The 19628-nt window shown below is 54.8% G+C and overlaps 1 protein-coding gene across 1 annotated transcript in view; it reads right to left on the bottom strand.

Annotated features, from left to right (window-relative positions):
• Positions 1-3149: 3149 nt before the first annotated feature.
• The window catches only part of EBF4 (EBF family member 4), a gene marked incomplete at its 5' end in the record, with an annotated part of 57053 nt that continues 40574 nt past the window's right edge, over positions 3150-19628 (bottom strand). The window contains 10 exons of the mRNA XM_080812980.1: positions 3150-3966; positions 4213-4288; positions 5541-5738; positions 8262-8450; positions 8528-8705; positions 8807-8872; positions 9019-9107; positions 10674-10800; positions 10896-11234; positions 12029-12110. Coding sequence (XP_080669106.1) covers positions 4218-4288; positions 5541-5738; positions 8262-8450; positions 8528-8705; positions 8807-8872; positions 9019-9107; positions 10674-10800; positions 10896-11234; positions 12029-12110 — 1339 coding nt within the window. The 3' untranslated portion in view covers positions 3150-3966; positions 4213-4217. The remainder of the gene's footprint in view (positions 3967-4212; positions 4289-5540; positions 5739-8261; positions 8451-8527; positions 8706-8806; positions 8873-9018; positions 9108-10673; positions 10801-10895; positions 11235-12028; positions 12111-19628) is intronic.

The raw sequence follows: 19628 nt of genomic DNA, 5'->3' as shown, positions 1-19628 counted from the left end.
AAAACAATTTTCTTTAAATCTCACAATGAGTGTGAAGAGGAGAAGGTTCAGGCAGTAACAGGAAGATGAGTCCACAGGGATGGTCATTGCTACACACCCATTAGGACCCTCATGTTGGGGGTCTTCTTGTGAACATCAGACTTCAAGCCTCAAGGAGGTGGCTCATTTCCTTCCATCTTCCGATGGGTCTTGTTTCTGCCACTGAGCAGTGGCAGAGGAAGGAAGCTCAAGGGTATAGGTGTGGGTAGGAAGGCAGGAGGGGGCCACCCTAGGCTCAGGAGTTAGGAGCTTAGGCGAATCATTGTGAAGAGCCTGTCTTCTAGGGAGGAAAGACCCTATGATGTATGAACTTTTTCCCATTTAGAGAAGTCATCTTAGGAAAGAGAAAAGATATTCCGATGGTCCATTCAAACCACCTCAAACATGTTCAATGCTTGCCTCATTCTAAAATTGATCATGCAGGGGCGCCTGGGTGGCTCAGTTGGTTAAAGCCTCTGCCTTCGGCTCGGGTCATGATCCAGGGTCCTGGGATCGAGCTCCACATCGGCCTCTCTGCTCAGCGGGGAGCCTGCTTCCCCACCCCACCCTCTGCCTGCCTCTCTGCCTACTTGTGATCTGTCTGTGAAATGAATAAAATCTTTAAAAAAAAAAGTAAAATAAAATTGATCATGCAATGGGAAAACAAACCTTGGAGGTTACTCTGGCAAAAGGCTTCTAGTCTATCTTGAAAGGCATGAAATTTATTGTTTTAGCTTTCACATTGGGATCCACAACCCATCAGAATTAATTTTTGTGTATGGTGCAAGGTAGAGGTCCAGTTTAATTTTTCATGTAAATATGCAATGGGCTCAATATCATTTATTGAAAAGACCATCTTTCCCCTGATGCATGGCCCTTCCCATTTTTCTGGGAGATTTTTTTGGGGGAAGAAGAGGGACCCCACCCATATAGGTTGGGGGTGGGGAAGAAGGCATTCTGCAGAATACTCAGCTGGAGGGCTTGTCCAAGCTGCTGTCTACCTTTGCTTGAGTCAGTGGAGCCTGTCCACAGTGGGTCCTGTCTGAGTTAAATGCAGCCCCAATGGCTGCCAGGTCCAGGGCTGCCAGGTTCCCAGGGGAGGATGCAGAACACAGCAGCCTGCTTCTGCTGGAAAATATATGAGGGAGGAAGGCAGAGGACTTTCTGGAGAGATGCTCTCTCTAAAGGGCTTGAAGTAGAGGCTCTTGGCACCTTGCCCATATCCCTTTGGACTTACAGTTCGGTTCTGGTACTTGCTCACAACATTCTAGAACAAAACCCTAATTGGTGGCTTTTTCTCTGCGGTGGGAGGGCGGGCCAGAAGTGCCAGAGAGGTCATCTCCTGGGAGTAGTCGTCAGGCAACTGTAGAGGGCTGGAGGATCAATACCCCAGATTCTCTGCCACTCGGTGGGGAAACTCTGAAGTGTGCTCTATACTGTCTCCCAGAGTTCTCCAGCAGGGAACTTGTCTCAAGTTCTGCTTCTAGGGGAATCCAAACTGAGACACGTGGGAAAGAACACTGTATTTGTCAGCCTGGGCCGCCATAACAAAATACCAGAGACTGAATGGCTTGAAGAACAGAAACATATTTTCTCATTGTTCTGGAAGTTAAAAGTCCCAGATCAAGGGGTCAGTGGATTCAGTTCCAGGTGGGGACGCTCTCTCTGGCCCACAGAAGGACCCCTCACTGTACCCTCATAGTAGAAAGAGGGTTCTGGAGTCTCTTCCTCTTCATACAAGGACACTAGTTCTGTCACACTAAACTAAACCTTATTTAACCTTAATCGTCTCCTTAAAGGTCCTAGGTCCAAAAACACCACATGGAGGGAGGGGTTAGGGCTTAGTGTATGAATTTTGGGAGGACACAGTTCAGTCCAAAGCCAGCATTTAGTCACTGATTTAGTCCTGCCTTCTGCGCACGAGGCGGTGGGCAGTGTTGAGTTGGATGGTGGCCTGAGGACAGTTTTGAGATCTTTGAGGACAGATCTCACATCCCATTTCTATCAACTGTGCACCTGACCCACCCCAGGGACCAGAGTGTGACCACGACCCAGCTACCTCCTGCATCCAGGGCACATTATAGTTCTTCGGGTGTTTAGCCTGGGTGGGACCTGGGCCATGGGAATCGCTTGGAGCCTGTGTGGAGCAGGGCGTGGGTTGGCGGGCTCTGGGACTCTGCAACATGGATTAGAAGCAAGAACAGAGGGAGAGGCTAGGGGAGCATGGAGATGAACAGAAGCCTCTCCCAGTCATGGGCCCCCAGTGAGCTGAATCCCCAGGTACTGACCAAGAACACAAGAGAAGGCAGTGCAGGCCTCTGAAGGGCATGAGCAGCCCATCTGCCTTGGCAAGTGTATTTTGTCCAGAGGACCCCGGGGCATATGGTCATGGGCTGTAGAGCTTCCAGAGGCCAGAGCCAAAGAGGACCACCAGGAAGAGAGTAAAGCCTGAGGCCTGGAGCTGGACGCTAGGCTCCCTGGACAGTGGGTCCAAAGAGTGGCTTCCAGAGTCAGCCAGCCAGACCTTTGAGATCTGGGAGATACATCTCAGGGGACCGCAGGAATTCATTCCAGAAGGGGGCGGGGTAAATGAGCCTAAGAATCCAGCCGCTTTACTACCTCTCCTGCCAAACTCTGAGACAGGAGAGACAAAGGTGCCTAGGCCTGGGGGCGGAGGTGGTGGAGATCTGCTCAAACAGGCAACCTTAGGGCCAAAAGCCGTCCTACCCTGACCTGCCTTGGCCCCATGACCTTTGTTCAGAATGGATCTCTTTTCTGAGCCTCTGTGTAACCAAGTGGTGCTTTGTTTGTGCCGTTCTCGTTCCTGGGCAGTCCTCTGACAACCCCTGCCTTGGCCCTGGCCAGACAGCAGCTGGGGGATGGAGTCCTCTGTGGCCAGACTATGCTCCCAGTCTAAGCTCCTGGGGTGGAGCCCACGTCCTGGGCCCTGGGCCTGCTAGCCTGCCCACCACCCCCAATGGTCCTTGAGGGCAGATGTGGGGCAAGTAATCCTTGTGCAGCTGAACTCTGGGGCTGTTGAAAAAGCCCAACGTGTGAGAAGGTCACCCAGGGGCACAGCTGGGAAGGGCCCCAGGAGAGCAGCAGAACCACTGAGAAAAGAAGACCCACGCCAAGGAAGCAGGCCAGAGAGGCCAGGTGGCCACCTGCAGCTGTGTTTATTGTTCTGTTTTCTCCAACCTCAGCAGAGCAGAATGTGAGGCCAGTGGCAGCTAGGCCCATTCCATGGTACTATGGGGCCAGCCAGAGTCATGTGTGAGTGGGGCCAGAGTCCATGAGATAGCCGTTGGGAGGAAGACCCACCATTTAGGGGGCTTGGCACTCCCTCTTCTGCACACTTCATGCCCAAAGCCCCCGGTGGGATTCATATGTGGCAAGCATGAGTGTGCGGGCCTCGGAGGGGGCAGCCGCAGGGATCGAGCAGCCATTGGAAGCTCCATGGGAGCCTGGGCAGGCCTCAGGAGGCTGCTGGGCACCACCCCTTGCCCTAGAGCAAGGTCGGGATGCTGGGCCAGCTGAGATGGGTCAGACACAAACAGGACCTCCCCAGGCCACTTCTCCCTGAGCTGTCCTCTTCCCCACGGTCCCCATCCCCTGCTCCTGTCGCCTGATGGTCCGGTCTGCACAAGGTCCATCTCTTCCAGAGGAACTGACCCAGTGAGGAAAGCCCAGCATCCCGGGACCCCCCTGGGATGCTCTCCTGCCGAGAGCATCAGCACAGTGCTAAGGCTTCCGACCAGCCCCGAGGAAGGGAGGTGAGAGGAGCCTGTGGGACTGGAGGCCTCAAGCACAGGGTGGCCTGTTCAGGCCTTTGGGTGGATGTCCGCCCGAAACCCTGGCTCAGCGTCTGTCTGTGCTGCTGTCCAGGACGTGAGTGTATATCCCAGAGGAACCTCCAGTCCGGGTTCAGTGGGGGCAACACTGGCAGACCTGGTGGGGAGAGGGAGAGGTGGTTCTGGAAAAAGGCTGGCTGCAAGGGGACAGGAAACCCCTTCTCTCTGCCTGTTCAGCTTGGGCCGCTGGAGTGGGGAGGAGGAGCTGACTATGTGGCCCTGATAGCTGTCTAGACAGGCCCCGGGGAGAGAGAATTGGACCCCAGGGCCCCACCTTGGGTAGCGTCTTTTGCAGAGTCTCCACAGGGCCAGGGGAGGAAGCAAGGCCCAGCTGGAGACCTACCGTGATTAGGAGTATGCCAGGCCCTGAAGCCCCCGGGCTGAAGAGTGGAACTTGTCGGAATCCTCAAAAGGCTGGTCTGTGGTAAGCAAAGACAGGAACCATAAGCTGTGTGCGGCCAGGGGACCTTCTCTGCCTATGTGCCTCTGGGCTGGAGACAGCACACAGAGCTACAGAGAGCCTGGCAGGTGCTGGGCTGTTCCTGGTCCTGGCAGACAGTTAGGTGAGGTGAGCCCCTCGGACCTCTTAGGTGCAGCCCCAGGCCCTTGCCTGCCTAACTCCCTCACTGGAAAGAGGTGACTCTGGGCTCCTCTTTCCAGCCCTGCTTCCTCCGCAGGGCCTGTGTCAAGGAGAGGAAACAGAGTACCAGGTCAGAAAAGAGGTCAGCATCTTGGAGAATGGACCCCCCTCATGCAGCAGGGGCGTGTCTCCTTCCCAGACATCCACAAAATTCATCACTTCCATCCTCCCCTCCCCTGCCGAAACCCCGGCCCCCCACCGGTTCTCTCTGCTGGTGGGAGACATCAGTGGCCCCCTTGCTCCCCAAAACTCACATTTGAAGCTCCAGACACACTCAGGTTAAGAAAAATTATCCCAAACTTGGAAACAAGGCAAAAAAAACCCCAAACAAACCCCAAAACCAAAAGACTGTGCATCCTTTGAAATGAATGAACCCACCCTAAGAGTCATCTTATTCGAGGGCAGGTGACTCCCTAACTCACTCTATACCCCTGGTTAGGGCCCAGGCTTTGCTAAGTTGGATATGGACTTGAAGGAGACTGATAACTGACAAATGACCACCATTTCACTAATGGCATGTGGTTGGGGTAACATCGTCTCAGTTCTACACCCGTAAGTGGGAAAGTGGGAGATGGGCTAAACCTCATCTAAAGTCAGTCCCCTTCCACCCACTAAGTGACCCAGACCCCCACAAGGGTGCATGCTACCCTCCTGCACGTGCTGGGAGGCCTAGGTCAAAGGCCTGCAGCCTTTGGGGTTTCTCCAACTCTGAGTGGAGGATCTTTGCTCTGGGCTCAACCAGGTGGGGATGGGGCCTTGGAGTGGTTTCCAGGCCTTCTCCAACAGGATTCCAGTCTTCTCCTTGGTCAAGGGGCCAACAGACAGTCTCCGGAGTGGTGACCACCCCAAGCGATGGGGCCCAGGGAGCTGGGATCCAGATGGACCCCCGGGACCCCCGCAGAACTCCCTGCTCTACACCCTCCAGAGACACCTGGCCAACCAGCCTGTGGCTCTGGTGACATGTGGACGGAGTGAGCCCCCGAAGCCTAGCCGCTCCACCGGGACATAGCAGGGCAGCACAGGTCACCCACCTGGAAGTCCGTCTCCGTGGGCTCTCGGGCAGGCCTGGGGTGGGGAGCTGGGTGGGCGCAGCACGGGGGCGAAGGCGCTCCTCTGTTTGACAGCGGAGATCATGTTGACAGGCGAGAAGGAGAAGACGCTGGTGGTGGGGGCAGCGGCCGGGAGGGACATGGAGGAGGCAGCGGCCAGCGGGGGGCTAGAGGGCATGACTCCGGGGCGGGGCGGGGAGGGGCAGGCGCAGCAGGGAAGGCGGTGGGAGACACAACAGGGAGACAGCACCAGAGTGAGCAGCTCGGTTGGAGCCCTGGCTTGGGCAGTGGGCCCCAGGGGGGCTGCTGACCCAGGCACCAGGCTCAGACCTCATTAGCAGGCTGCAGTGAGGGCCCTGGGGAGACCACTATTGGGCAGGGTATGGAGGCAGACTAGGAGGCCCTGGGGTCCTGGGCCGGTAATTGCCTCCTGGGGGGGTTCTAAAGACCCTTTCTTGGGGCTGCAAACGCCAGGGCCAGACTAGGTCAAAATCAAAGCAAAAGCAGAACACCCAACAAAACCAGATATTGGGAGGTGCCCTAAAAGGTGAACGACGTGGAATAGATGGAATAGAACAGGTCAGGGTTCCTGCTGAAAGCAGCTGGGATTCCGAGATGCTAAGGAACATTCGTAGGCCTTGGGGTACCAATGTTAGAGTCAAAGATCAGGGTTCATAGCAGAGCTGGGGCAAGGGATCAGGGATGTTCGGGGGGAATGCACAGCTTCCTGTTATACGGCATCGTTGCCCAGGATCTTAACTCACACAAGTGCCCTAACTTCCTCCACACATGTTTCCCTTACCAACCTTCCCCACACACCTGCACTGGGCACTTTGTTCTCTGCCAGCTTAACACAGGTCCTTGTCACCCCTAGCCAGGGCCTGGAGGCCTCCTGTATCTCCCTCCTCCAGCCAGTCAAGTTTAAACAAAAACAGAGATCCACATCCTTGTATCTTCCTATTTGAGACCTCCTGGACACCTAGGGCTGTTCACCGCTCCTCTGAGAATAGCCAGGGAGCCTCCTGCAACCAGGCTCTGGCTGCCCCTCCTTCCTGTGGCCTCCTCTCCTAGGGCTTTGGGCCCCTCTGGATCCTCCTTTCTACATTCTCATCGAAACCCTTTTCCCTGTCTCTCTCTTCTGAATACAAATAAGGCTGTGATTTGAGTGCTGTCCAAGCAGCTGGCATGAGGTGGGGGATTTCTGAAAGAAACCAATGGCTCGAGAAGGCTGCCTTTGGCATCAGAGCACACCACCCTCAATTACCCTTGGATAAAGTGATGCCTTCAACAGCTACCCCTGTTCCAAATAAATGTTCTCAGCCTCATGGAGCACCCACTCCTAAAGACAGTGCTCACGGCTAATGGATGAAGTCCATGCAGCTCTGAGGAGGGCTGGAGACGAATGTCAGAAAATGTACTGTATCTCTCAAGGCTGGGAGCTCACAGCCACGTAGCTTGGGTAGTACTGGGATTTGTGGGTCCAACTGGGAGTTGCTGGTAGCCAAAGCAGAAAACCAAGGGGAGGCCCAAGTAAACAGATGTCATTTCAGGCATCTCCTGGCCAACTCAATGAGAAGAACACAGGGAATGGGTGGGGACCTGGTTATGAGATGGGACTGACACTTAGGCAAGTGCAGGGTGTTCCCAACTGATGCTGGAAGCAGGGCTCAAGAATTCTTGATCCTCTGCTGAACAGGGAGATCCCAAATGGGGTGGCTTCTGACCCCTGGGGCAGTATGTTCCTCACTTCTGACTGCACTGTGTGATGCAAGAGAGGGGTTGGTAGTCCAGACCCCACCAGTTTAGAATTCAAGGGGCACCCAGAGTCTTTAAGAATGCTGTTCCAACCTGAAGGAAGTGGAAGAAGAGGAGTATGGCCTGAGCGGAGGGCTGGGAGACACAGGGGTTTAGCAGAGGTTCATGGCCTGTGTAAACATGGGCATATGGGTCCTAGAAGCTGAGCCCAGGCCACCAGGCCTGGCCACTACGAGAGAGTCAGGCTCAAGCCCACAGCCAGAAAGAGCAGTACCCAGGATGTGAAATCATGCACCCTTTCTAAGTCTGGGCATTTCACGCACAGTGGCGCATTCAGATCTGAGAACAACCCTAGGCAGGGGGCACTGATCTCATTTTACAGACAGGAAACTGAAGCTGAAAGAGATAAAGTAACTTGCTGAATGACAGCTCCTGACTTGGGCTTTCAAACCCTGAATCCAGCTGTCTGACCACACGGACTTCCTTTGCTCTTCCCGAGCTGACTGCAGGGAGCCACGTCTTCCTTCCCACCAGACCCGTTTTTCCCCGAGACAGGTAGAAGCCCATTTGGTCTGAGCCATTAGTTCCCTAGGGCCTCCGGCAGGGGGCGCCAGCCTCCCCCCAAAGTCCTGGCGTAAGACGGAAAGGTGGCGGTCCGCCAGGTTTCATCCGGATACCCCGGCGCCCCGTTAAAGCCCCTTTCAGGAGGAGAAGAGGGCTAGAAACTAGGTGTGCAGCTGAAATCGGCAGAGAGACTAAAGGTGCGAGAACTGCCCCGGCCCCAAGGTCCGGGATCGTGCCGAGGGGTGGGGTTGAGGGACAGGCCTCCAACAGCAGAGACGGGTCACACGACCGTGGAGAGAGAGTCGCCGGAAGCCCCCCACCCGCCCGGGGCTGGGAGGAGGCAGGGCCAAGCCCCATGCAGCTCTCCGGGCCGGGGACACTCACTGGCGAAGGGCGAGGTGGCCGTGGAGCCATTGAGGAAGCTAGGGGACCCGGGCACGCCTAGGCCGGCCACGCCCGGTGTCCCGTAGCCGCCAAGGCCCGCGCCGAGGCCGCTGCCGTAGCTGCTCTGCTGCGAGCCGGGGCTGGGTGCGAACCCGCGCGGAGACGCGCTGCCGCAGCTGCGCGCGTAGCCTGCGGGAGAGGGTGGTCAGGCGCGCAGCGCGGGCGGGCGCGGGATGGAGAGCCGCGCGCGGGGGCAGCGGACGCACCCGGCTCCGGGCCTGGCGTGGCGTCCCCGACGGCAATGGCCAGCGGGCTGCTAAAGGCGTTGATGCCCACGACGGCGGGGTGAGGGTGGCTCGGGGCCAGGGGTCCGAGCGGCGCAGGCGCGCGTGGGGTGCTGTACAGAGCCTCGGCCACGTCGGCCGCGCGCTTCAGGAGGAGCTCCTGCGAAGACAAGAGCGGGGCACGGCCTGGGCAGCCGCAGGCGCCGGGATGGGGACAGTCCCCGGCCTGGCGGCGCGAGGAGGCAGGCGGAGGCGCCATACCTGGTTGCTGCTGGGCACTCCGTACAGGGCCTCCGCCAAGTCCGCCGCCCGCTTCAACAGCACTTCCTGGGGGCGGGGGAGGAGACAGCGGGACGGAGGGCCAGCCCCGGGGGGCGGCCGAGGGGCCCGGGGTCCCCTTGGCCCCCTCACCCGCGCCCCCCCCCCAGGGCCACAGGTCACCCTCATCCCTGTCCCCACACCCCTCTGGGTACCTTGGGCAGCCTCTCGGGATCTCCGGGGTGTCTGGGGATGGCTTTCTGTAGCCTCTGGAATCCATAGTCAATGGTGGGCTCATTCAGGGCTGGGGAGAAGGGCGGCGTTTGGAGGACCCCCTCCCAGCGCCCGCTGCAGGGCCAAACCCGCCAGCAACCAATCTGGGAGCCTCGCTACAGACCCCCTTCAACCAGCCCAGCCCAAAACTCTCGGCACACACGGGTCAGCGAGGTTCGGTTTGCTGAGTGTCCTCTGTTCCTTTCTTTGCTCATTGATTCAACAAATATTTACTAAGCTGGGCCCTGTGCCAGGTGCTTGGCATTAACACACAAGCACTATACCATCCCATCTGTGGTTCGAAAAAAGGGCAACCATATAGATGTATTAGTTTCTATACTCCTAGGGGCAGGACTGGAGGGAGAGCTTTCTGTCTGCATGATCAGGAGTAACGTATTAATTACAAAAGTTAAAAACTCCAACGGTCTCCATTTATCACCAATCAGGTGGCCTCCCAGCAGCATCTGGTCGTTAGAAGTGTGCGTGGGCCCCGGGGGAGGGACTCTGGCCTACATCCAGGGCTCTGCGGTCCAGGGGGCAGACTCCTGACTAGGCACCCCCATGACCTCCTCCTCCAGCCGGGTCTGGACCAACTCACCAAGCCTCAAAGCCCTACCCATTTTCTTCACGACCAACTCCAGATTTAGTGAATTTCCTTCTGTTTCCCCGGAGAGGGAAAGCACTCATTCCCAGGTCTTTGCATTTGCCATTCCTTCTCCAGGACTGCCTTTCCTTTCCCAGCTCTATCTCCGTATTCATCACTGCAGTCTCAGCTTAGCCCAGTTAAGCCCACACTGCCTCCTAGAGGTCCTTCCCTCCCCTCCACCTGTAACTTCACTTACCTCACACTTTGTTCCCAGCTCCAGCCACCCCACCCCCACCCCCTTAGACTGCAACCCCCTACCAGTAAGTTAGGATCGCTACCGAGTGTCTGGTGCGGTGCGGGGAAGGGCTAGGAGATTATCTGTGGAGAGTAGGATGGGGACAAGTGGGTGGCTGGAGCAGGGCAGGAGAAGGAAGGTGGAGAGGGTCTTGGCCAGTGGTCAGACAGAGAGGGGATGGGGTATTCTATACTCCGGTCTCTGTTAACTTCTCGCCCTGGCTTTCTGCAAGGGTTGTGTGTGTGTGTGTGTGTGTGTGTGTGTGCACGCTCACCTGTTTATGCCCACACAGAGGGAAGACTGGGGTGGCTTGGGGAACCAAGAGACCGAGGGTAGATTAGGGAGCATCGAGCCCATTTTGGAGAATCTTTGAAACAGATGTGCCGCCAGGAGATATTCTAGACCCTGGGGAGTGTGTGTGTGTGGTGTGGGGGGGCTTGTGAGGGTGAAGAGTGAAGAGTGCCCTGGCGAGGAGGACCATAGGCAAGGAGAAAGTCCCGGCAGGGCTGAGACTCCGAGCCTGGGAGGGGATTGAGGAGTCAGGCTGAAGAGAGAAACAGAGAAGCTCAGCGAAGGAGGAGAGGTCAAGGGATCCAGGGGCGAACTTGAGATACTGGCTAACTCAGAGACCCAGGCTCTGGGGCACCGGGTGGGGCTCCTTCCAGCAACCCTAGGCCTCTACGCCCCCACCCCCTGTCCCCCGCCTGACTCCTTACCTGTGTAGACAAAACGGCCGGGGGCTCCCTTGCAAAATTGCTTGGACTTGTAGGACAGGGTCACCTCCACCACCCCGGGAATGTGCCGCGGGGGCGTCTGTACCCGTATGGCGTGGGGCGTGATGAGCTGCGAGGGGAGAGGGGAGGCCTGCGGGTTCCAGCCCGGGGCGAGGGGAGGGCCCAGCCGTGAGGCCCCAAGGGAGACTGGCGGGGGTGGCCCACCTCGCTCCACACGAGCACGTTCCCGAACACGACCTGCAATCCGTCGAAGAAATTGTCCCCGATGACAATGACGGTGGCGCCTCCTGTGGTCCAGCCCTCCCCGGGGCTGATGGCCTTGATACAGGGGGTGGCAGCTGGCAGGCAGGAGAAGAGACAGGTCAGGGGCCTGCACCAAGGTTGGGACAGGGGGCTAGCTGGGCCCAGGGGCCGGGGGTCCTGACCTTCAGAGGGGTCCAGCCGGCGCGCCCTGCGACCATGCTTGGAGTTGTTGTGCACAAACATATTGTCGGACACGGCCAGCACGTGTCCATCCACGCTCACTGTCGTGGACACCACCACCTGCAAGGAGAGCAGAAGCCCGCCTGGCTTAGGCCCTCAGGGGCCCCCTGCAGGGAACTATTGTGGGCAATTCTGAAGAACTTGGCCAGGGTGGCAGTAGGAGCTCAGAATCATGGGCGTGGGAAAAAGATTCCCCCAGGGGCTGAACTGATACAAGGGGGTTGGGGGGGGACGGGCAGCTAGGTCAAGTGACAGCCCAGATGCACTATCTAGGGCTGCCCAGGGGAAGTGATCCCCAGGAACTAGAAAAATCCAGAGTCCTGAAAAAATCGCTGGCTCCTTGGGCAGAATGGCTACTGTTTTGGGGGCATACATGTGTCCTGCGCTGTATCCCCAAGGCTCCAAGGCAGGAATGTGTCTTAGGCTAGTGGGAGTGAGAGTGAGGGGAGGCAGCCTCAGCCTGAGAAACCATCAGCAGGAGCCCCCGCCCTTGGGAGGAAACTGGGACTGCCTCCTTCTCTCCCTCCCACCCTTCCCTGAGAGGGGTGTGCAGGTTGGGGATGTACTAAGGGCAGCTGCTCTCTGCTTCATGCTATGCAAATTAGCTGGGTCGTTAATCATGTAAAAATGTCACAATTAGCATCTCCTTAAGTGGGACTCTAATGAAGCCTCCCTTGGCAGCCAGCATAAGCTGAGATGGAACTGCCCCACCCCCAGCAGGCACCGGGCCCTAAAGCACAGGGCTGGGCAGAGAGCTGCCCAGGGGCTTTCCCGGGGTGGCAGGACCACAGCCTTCCCCACCCACCCCATCAGGAAGGGCTGGGTTTGCAAGGGGACCCCTCTCCCAGACCCACCTGGAAGCGGCGCATGTCTCGGGGATTCCCTGCATTCTTTAGGCAGTTCTGGTTGCACTTGAGGAAGAACTTGAGGAAGAACCTGAAACGGTGTGGTTGAAGAGTTCAAGGGCTAGGGTAGGGGGTCTGGAAACGGATGAAGATCTAACGGCTTGCCTCCATGCCCCTTCCCAGCAGCGTGACTCCCCTCTGCCTGCTCACACCAGGCGCACACCCCCTATTCCCACCACCGGCTGTCTCTACACAGGATGCCTGATACACACCAGGGAGGCCCTTCCCAACAACTATCCCACACCATGTGGCATACTATGTGTGCATCACACGTGCTGTGCACCCACATCACACAGCATACCCCTCCTCCCGAGTATACTATCTCCCACACAGTGTATACTCGTAATAATACATCCATCCTATATACTGTATATGCCTTATATATGATCACTCACAAAATACAGCCATCACGCACTGTGTATACCCTTCACAGAGCATACACAATACATAGTCCACATAGAGGCTATAGTCATCGTACCCATATGGTATACTACCCCCACACAGAGTCTATACCCATATGTGCAGCGTATGCCCATCTCATACAGTATATGCACAGAAAGAGTATATCTATTAATATACCCCTTTATGTTGTATATGATTACCCAAAATACAGTCATGGCAAATGCCGTCCAGTCATCACAAATAGCGAGTAGATCGCCCTTCCTCCTTCTCAGCAGATTCCACCGGCCCCCCGCCCCACACCCCAACACAGCCCTCTTGCGCACAGATCTCGTTCACACATAGCAGGCTCCCTGCCACGGCACATCCTGCCCAAACAGATCTCCCATGCACATACTGTACACCCCGTTATACACACAGCAATAACCTCATCAGACAGAGCCAATGCCCATCACACACACACGGTGTACCCGTCAGACACACTGGACAGATGCACAAGGAATACCTTCTTTTCACATATGGTAATTGGAAAAAAGCACAGTATGTGCAGTGATGAGACTGGTTTTTAGATAAGCACATGAGAACTTGGTCCTCTGGTCCTTGCAGTTGGCTGGGGGGAGGGGGGCGGGGCTCAGCCTTGCCCGCCACCAGGGAGGTAACCAAGCGTAATACTCCGGATCTGTGCTCTTAGTGAGCTCAAAATACTATCACTCTCTGCCCCTGCGCCCACGGGACCCCACAAGCATCCGGGGAGATGCCCTTTACAAACTGCGGCATGCAGGACAAACGTCTGCAGGGGCTGGGGTCCCAGCATGTGGCCTGCCTCCTGGGCCATTCCATGAGCTCTGCCAGTGCATGTCCTCATTTTACCACCACCCCCTAGTTTTTTTTTTTTTTTAAGGGTTTTTATTTATTTATTTGACAGACAGAGATCACAAGTAGGCAGAGGCAGGCAGAGAGAGAAGAGGAAGCAGACTCCCCGCTGAGCAGAGAGCCCCATGCAGGGCTCGATCCCAGGACCCCGCGATCATGACCCAAGCCAAAAGCAGAGGCTTTAACCCACTGAGCCACCCAGGTGCCCCCACCCCCTAGTTTTGAACCCCAAATCTGAATATCAAATTTAAATCCCTAAAGTGGCCTCCAAAGCCCACAAGCATGAACTTCACATTCAGAGGAAGATTTGTCACTGGTTTTAAAAGCAAGTTCCCAAAGAGGAGGTCCCCAAGGGCTGGCTGGGGTGTCCAAAAGGACAGCCCCTCAATGGGAGTCAGAACCAGTCATTTTCCTTGAGATGCCCCTCTGCCCAGACCCGGCCTCTTGTCCACAATGCTGACACCTGACCGCCCGTCATATCCCCCCACGGAGTGAATATGCTTCTGGGAACCCACTTTGTTTTCCTTTTTCTAGGGACGCTACATCCACACACATTTCCATCCACAGCAAACACCCACCCCCCAAAATACTCTTACGTAGTGTAGACCTTCTATACACCCTTACAGAGGAGGATTCTGAGATGTGGTTAACTCATATGACCCCAAACAGGGCACACCCACCATGTAGACCCTCCACACTGACCCCTACTGGATACAATGTAGTGCAGACAGCTTACATGCCCCCAAACAGTAGCCAGCCCAGTGTAGATGCCCTGCATACCCATAAGGTCACCCCAAAGTGCAGTCACCTCGAGTGCTCCCCAACAACATGCCTGTTCAGTACAGAGAGTCCATTTATCTCTCATAATCTGCCACAGTACTGGTTTCCAATATCCATGCGAGACACCTCATGGTGTCACCCGTGTCTACAGTTACCGTTTTATGTGTGCCCCGCATATACATGACATAAAATGTAGACACCCCCCATCACACGTGGTGCAGACCACTTCGCTTAAATTCCACGTTCATGGGCTCAGTTCTTTACAAGGTGCTAGAAGGAGGAGGGCAGACATCAGGAGAGGAACAGTCCCTGTCCTCAGGGGCATTCATGCCAGCCCTTGGATATCACTGATGATGCAAGCGTGGGAGTGTCCCAAAGGTGATACATACTTCCCTTACATCCACACACATGCCCACCGCACCCAACCCCACTCCCAAACCTCCAGGGTCCAGAGGAAGGGTTCCTGAGATAGGGCCTTAGCTGTGGGCTTTGGCCCTCGTGCTGACTCGCTTTGTAACATCTCTAACCTCCATCTCCAGCTACCAGGAAAACCAGGAGAGTAGCAGCTGATCTCCTGAGGCGCCTTCCGGGGACAGCCTCTGGGACATCCTCTATTTCTGACCTCCCAGGGCCTCACTGCTGTTTCCTACGGTGGCTTGTCCCCCCACCAGCCTCCCGGGAGCCCCCTCAACCTTTCCTCAGCAGGTCTTCCCATCCTTTCTCTTTCCAGTATCACTCACTTCCAGAAATAAGTCACAGGTGGTATTTATTCTGGGTCTACACCAGTTCCCACTCCCTGTCTGACCGGCCTTTTCTGGCCATTCTAGACTTCAGGAAGTGCCCCTCCCTAAGAGCCCCGGGGTCCGGCCTGTGCCTCCATCTTTGCAGACCTGCCCCAGGACATCTCTGCCTGGTGCACAGGGGTGTTGAGGAAGAATTAGCCACACGAGACTTGGGCCCTCCCTGGCGGTGTCGAGGGTCAGTCTTTCCCCCTGAACTTCTAGCTCAGAGCTGCACTTGGTCAACACCAGCGATGGTAGAGCGGCTGGTCTTAGTCACTGCCCACTGATGGGCCATGAGGCTGCTCCAGCCAGATGGGGATGAGCCAATGCCAACAGTCCCCAGGGCCCCCGCTGCTACCGCGGTGTACCCCCTGAATCCGCATCAGCCTCAGGGGTGTTAAGAAAAATTACCCACAAGAGGAAAATAAGGCACAATAATGAGCAGGAGTCCCTTCCGAGTCATCCTGGAACAGTGGTTTTCAAAGTGTGCCTCCTGGCTCAGCAGCCATGGGAGCACCTGGGAACTTGCTAGAAATGCAGAATTTCAGGCCCTACCCCTGACCCAGCTGAAACGCTTCCAGTGGGGCCCAGCCATCTGTGTTTTCATGAGGCTTCCAGGTGATTCTGATGCCTCCTAAATTTGAGATTCTGATGCCTCTTAGAGCTACACTATCCAATACGTCAGCCACTAGCCCCGTGTGGCATTGAGCCCTTGCAGTGCGGTTTGAATTGAGATGTGAATATAAAATACACACCGAATTCCAATGACTTACTTAGAAAAAAAAAAAAACCCACAGAATGTAAAATAGCTGACTAGGAACATTGTTGTATTGGTTACATGTTGAAATAATATTTTAGATATATTGAATTAAATAAAATATATTGTCACAATTAATGCTACCAATTCCTTTTCTTGTTTTTAAAACGTGGCTACTAGTGAAAATTTAAAATTATACTTGTGGCTTGCGTATTTATATTGGACAGTGCTGCTCGAGAGTATTATGTTCCCAAAGCCACCTAAGTCTTGTCTAATTCTCTAGGGGAACATAACTTTGACTTGTATTTGCTATTGATTGGGTCTAGATTCTGTAAAGGTGGTGCTAATTTGCAGGAAAATGATACGATGCAAATGATTTTTATTGGGAGAAGTAAATAATTTCTATTTGGTAGAGAAATTTGCCCTGAAGTTTGTAATTGTATCATTCTATAGACATTAACTAGCTTTGTAGCTACCTTGGCAACTTTTTCTTTTAAGGTTTTATTTATTTATTTGAGAGAGACAGAGACAGTGAGAGCACAGGCAGGGAGAGAGGGAGAAGCACGTTCCCTGTGAGCAGAGAGCCTGATGTGGGGGTCGATCCCAGGACCCTGGTCAAGTGCACAGCCCTGGCTGACCTAAGTATCCCCAAGGAGAGTGAGCATTTTAGGATGCTCTCTGGGTCAGTGAAGGACTTGTGCCCAGACCCAGACCCACAGTGACCATGAGGCTCTAAGAGGGCGTGACTCCTCAGCTGGGCCTCACAGGAAGAGGAGCAAGAGAGAAGTGAAGTCCGGGGAACTGCCGTTAGGTCATTAGAATTACTGTAAGAAAAATACTAAAAATACAAGCATGAGTTACAAAGAAAATACAAAACTACACACACGCAGAAGTAAAAAGTGATCCAGGCCTAATCTCTCAAGCACTTAGCAAGAGCCTGGAACTCTGCTGAGCTCACTGTTGGCATTACCTTGTCTAATCCTCTCATAACCCTGAGGTGGTGGAGACTGGCGATCATCCCCACTCTACAGATAAGGAAACCAAGGGTAAGCAAGAATAAACTACAAAGTCACGTAAAGGCCAAAGTCTGGATACCAGCTTGGGATTCTGTGAACCCCGGATACTGACAGGAGTCATGGAAAATTCCCTCTAATTGGGGCTCTCGAAGTCCAACCCTGCCCCAACCCTGGGGCTGGCAAGCAAGCCTGATTCAAAAGGAGCCCCGAGAGGCAGGCTGTACCGGGACATGTTTAGCCATTTCGTGGCCATTTCCTCAAGGTCACAAATGCAGCAAGGTTGCAAAAGAGACTCAGGACTCCTTGCTCCTAATTGGAGGACTCTGGCTGTTATGACCGCTGCTCTCAGTCTGAGCAGGTGTCCAGGATTAAAGACCAGTTGCACAAGACAAGCCAAGAGTTGAAATTCAGTGAAGGGTACTGGTGGCTCATTATTCTCTTCTGGCCTAGATGTTCAACATTCCCATTATTAAAAGTTTAATACAAGACCAGAGGAAGAGCTGTGGTCATCCAGCTAATAAGGCAATTCAAGGGTGGTAGTTAAGCATCATGCCTCGGGCGCCTATGATTTCAGTGAAAGGTAAGAACAGTTCGCTCGCACACCTGCCCTTACCGCGTCCTGAACGTAGCTTCGCCTTCCTCGTCGTTCCTATAGAGGCTTCTTATTCCTCCCTGTACAAACAACGCGAGATGAAATGGAAATGAACCTTTCCTGTCAATGGAATAATCCCTAGCAAGGAAGCAAATGTTGGGTTGAATGTGACTCCGGTGCAAACATCTGATGTATATTGTAACTTCTCAGGGGTGTCACCCCTCCCCTCGTAAGGAGAGCCCCCCAGCACTGTGCTTTCCTCAGAAGACACTCCATGAAGGAACACATGGAGGTGAGTGATGGAAGTCCATCCGCAAACTCTGGGTTCTCAGGGGGTGGAAAGCGGTGTCCAGGCACCATGGTGGGGGATGCCTGCTGGATTCCCCCACCCCCTGAACGCTGTGAGCCTTGGCTGTTAAAGGGCTCACAGCTCCCCCAACTCCCCTCAAGTTATCCTCAGCCAGAAGCATAAGCTCCTCGCCAGCAGCCCCCAGCCAAAGGCAGACTGACATCACATGGGGGACCAACTCCCTGTGCTTTTCATATTCCAGAACTTCCCAAGGGCTCAGGCTGGTGCCAGACTCCAGCAGAGACTGTCTCCTTGCTAAGCTGCTCCTGTGGCTGCTGTTTCCCTCTTTTTCCTCCCAGAGCTCTCCTCCAATAAACCCCTTTCACGAGCGCCCCCATCTCCAGCTCTGCTTCTCAGAATCTCATCCTCAGCTCTGCTTCTCGGAATCTCATCCTAAGATACCAGGTCACACAGTTTTGCACCATGTTTGCCCTCCCGACGTCCCACGGGAGACTCCCTTAGAGCAGGAATCACGTTCCCACTTCCAGAGACAAAGCTGTTAGTAAATGAAAGAGCAGGATGGAGCCCAAGTATGCTCACAACCACAGGACTGTCCAGAGTGGGGGAAGGAACGTGTAGATCACAAGCGTGGTCCGACAGAGCTTTTCCCAAAATGATATCCACCGGCCACATGTAGCTACTGAGCACCTGACATGTGACCAGTGTGACTGAGAAACTGTTTCCAATTTGGTTTCATTTTAATTTACTTTGCTTTTTTTTTTTTTTTAAAGATTTTATTTTTGCATTATCTCTACACCCAACGTGGGACTTGAACTCACAACCCCGAGATCAAAAGTCCCATGCGCCACTGAGAGCCAGCCAGGTGCCCCATTGTTTCATTTTAATTTAAACTGAGAGAGTCACATGTGCCTCATGGCTACTGACTCTATGGGACAGTACGGATCAAGAAAGAGGAAGTGATGTGAACGGATACACGGGCTGGGGCAGCATCTTCCAAACAAGTGTCCTGCGAATACCTTGGGAGAGAAAGCAGATTGGGAACAAAGCGTAGAATAAACCTGGATATTTATTTCTAAGTCCACAGCTGGCATTACAGCCTGGGATGGGGAATGGGGGCCAGGGGAATCCTCTGCTCATTTTGACTCCAAAGGGCTTGCCTTTGAGCCCATGAACCTCCGAAGAAACAGAACATCTTCCCGAGGCAGGGTCTGTGCCCTGTTGTCCCTCCCCGTCTGCTCCCTGACCCCAGCTCAAGGGCAGAGAAATTTCTAGAAGGCTGGACTTTCATGCCCTCATTCATTCAACACGCCCACTGAAAAAGATGTATTAACCACCTTACATAAGTCAGGCAGTGCAATCTAGAGGTGAACAAGGTCTTAAGGAAACTACAATCCAGCAGGAAAGAGAGAAACCTGAAGCCCAGTCAATACCACAGAGTGGTGGACAGAACTTGCCCAGTGTAAGTGCCCCGGCCACTGTGCCTGGTAGAGCTGGGCGGGCTCCTGCAGGTCGCATTTCATCTTGGGCATCTGGGGTCTTGAAAGACCAGGGGCATTTTCCCTGAAAGAGGAGGAAGAGGCAAGGGCCCTTCCTGCAAAGGGAATAAACAGCCCCGCCCAAGGACTGGGGGCATGCATGGCACACTTTTCCCCGTGGTACCTGACAAGGTGGAGCAGGATGGGTGTGGACCATGGTCTGGGGGTTTGGCATCAAATCCTGCGGGATTATGGAACCTGTGAGTGATGGGGAGTCAGCAGAGGGTGCCTTATTGCCTATGTCATTGGGAAGTGTTTTGCCTCCAGGGAAGTGGGCACCTAGGGATGGTAAGTGAGGGGGTTGGTGTGATAATCCAGGCCCAGGTTGGGGTGGCCCAGATGGGGGTGGTATATGCTACTTCCTGATCTTGGCCTGGGGCAGCAGCCAACACCGAGTGTCCCCAGGACCATAGCCACCTGCCAGACCTGGACCTGGCCTCCCCACCATGATCCCTACTTGGGGCAGAGGTGGCTGCAGTGCAGATGGGCTGGGGGACTATAAATA

This window comes from Martes martes (genome assembly GCF_963455335.1).
Source record: "Martes martes genome assembly, chromosome: 9".
NCBI classification, from domain to species: Eukaryota; Metazoa; Chordata; class Mammalia; order Carnivora; family Mustelidae; genus Martes; species Martes martes.
This window is presented reverse-complemented; position numbering and strand designations above follow the sequence as displayed.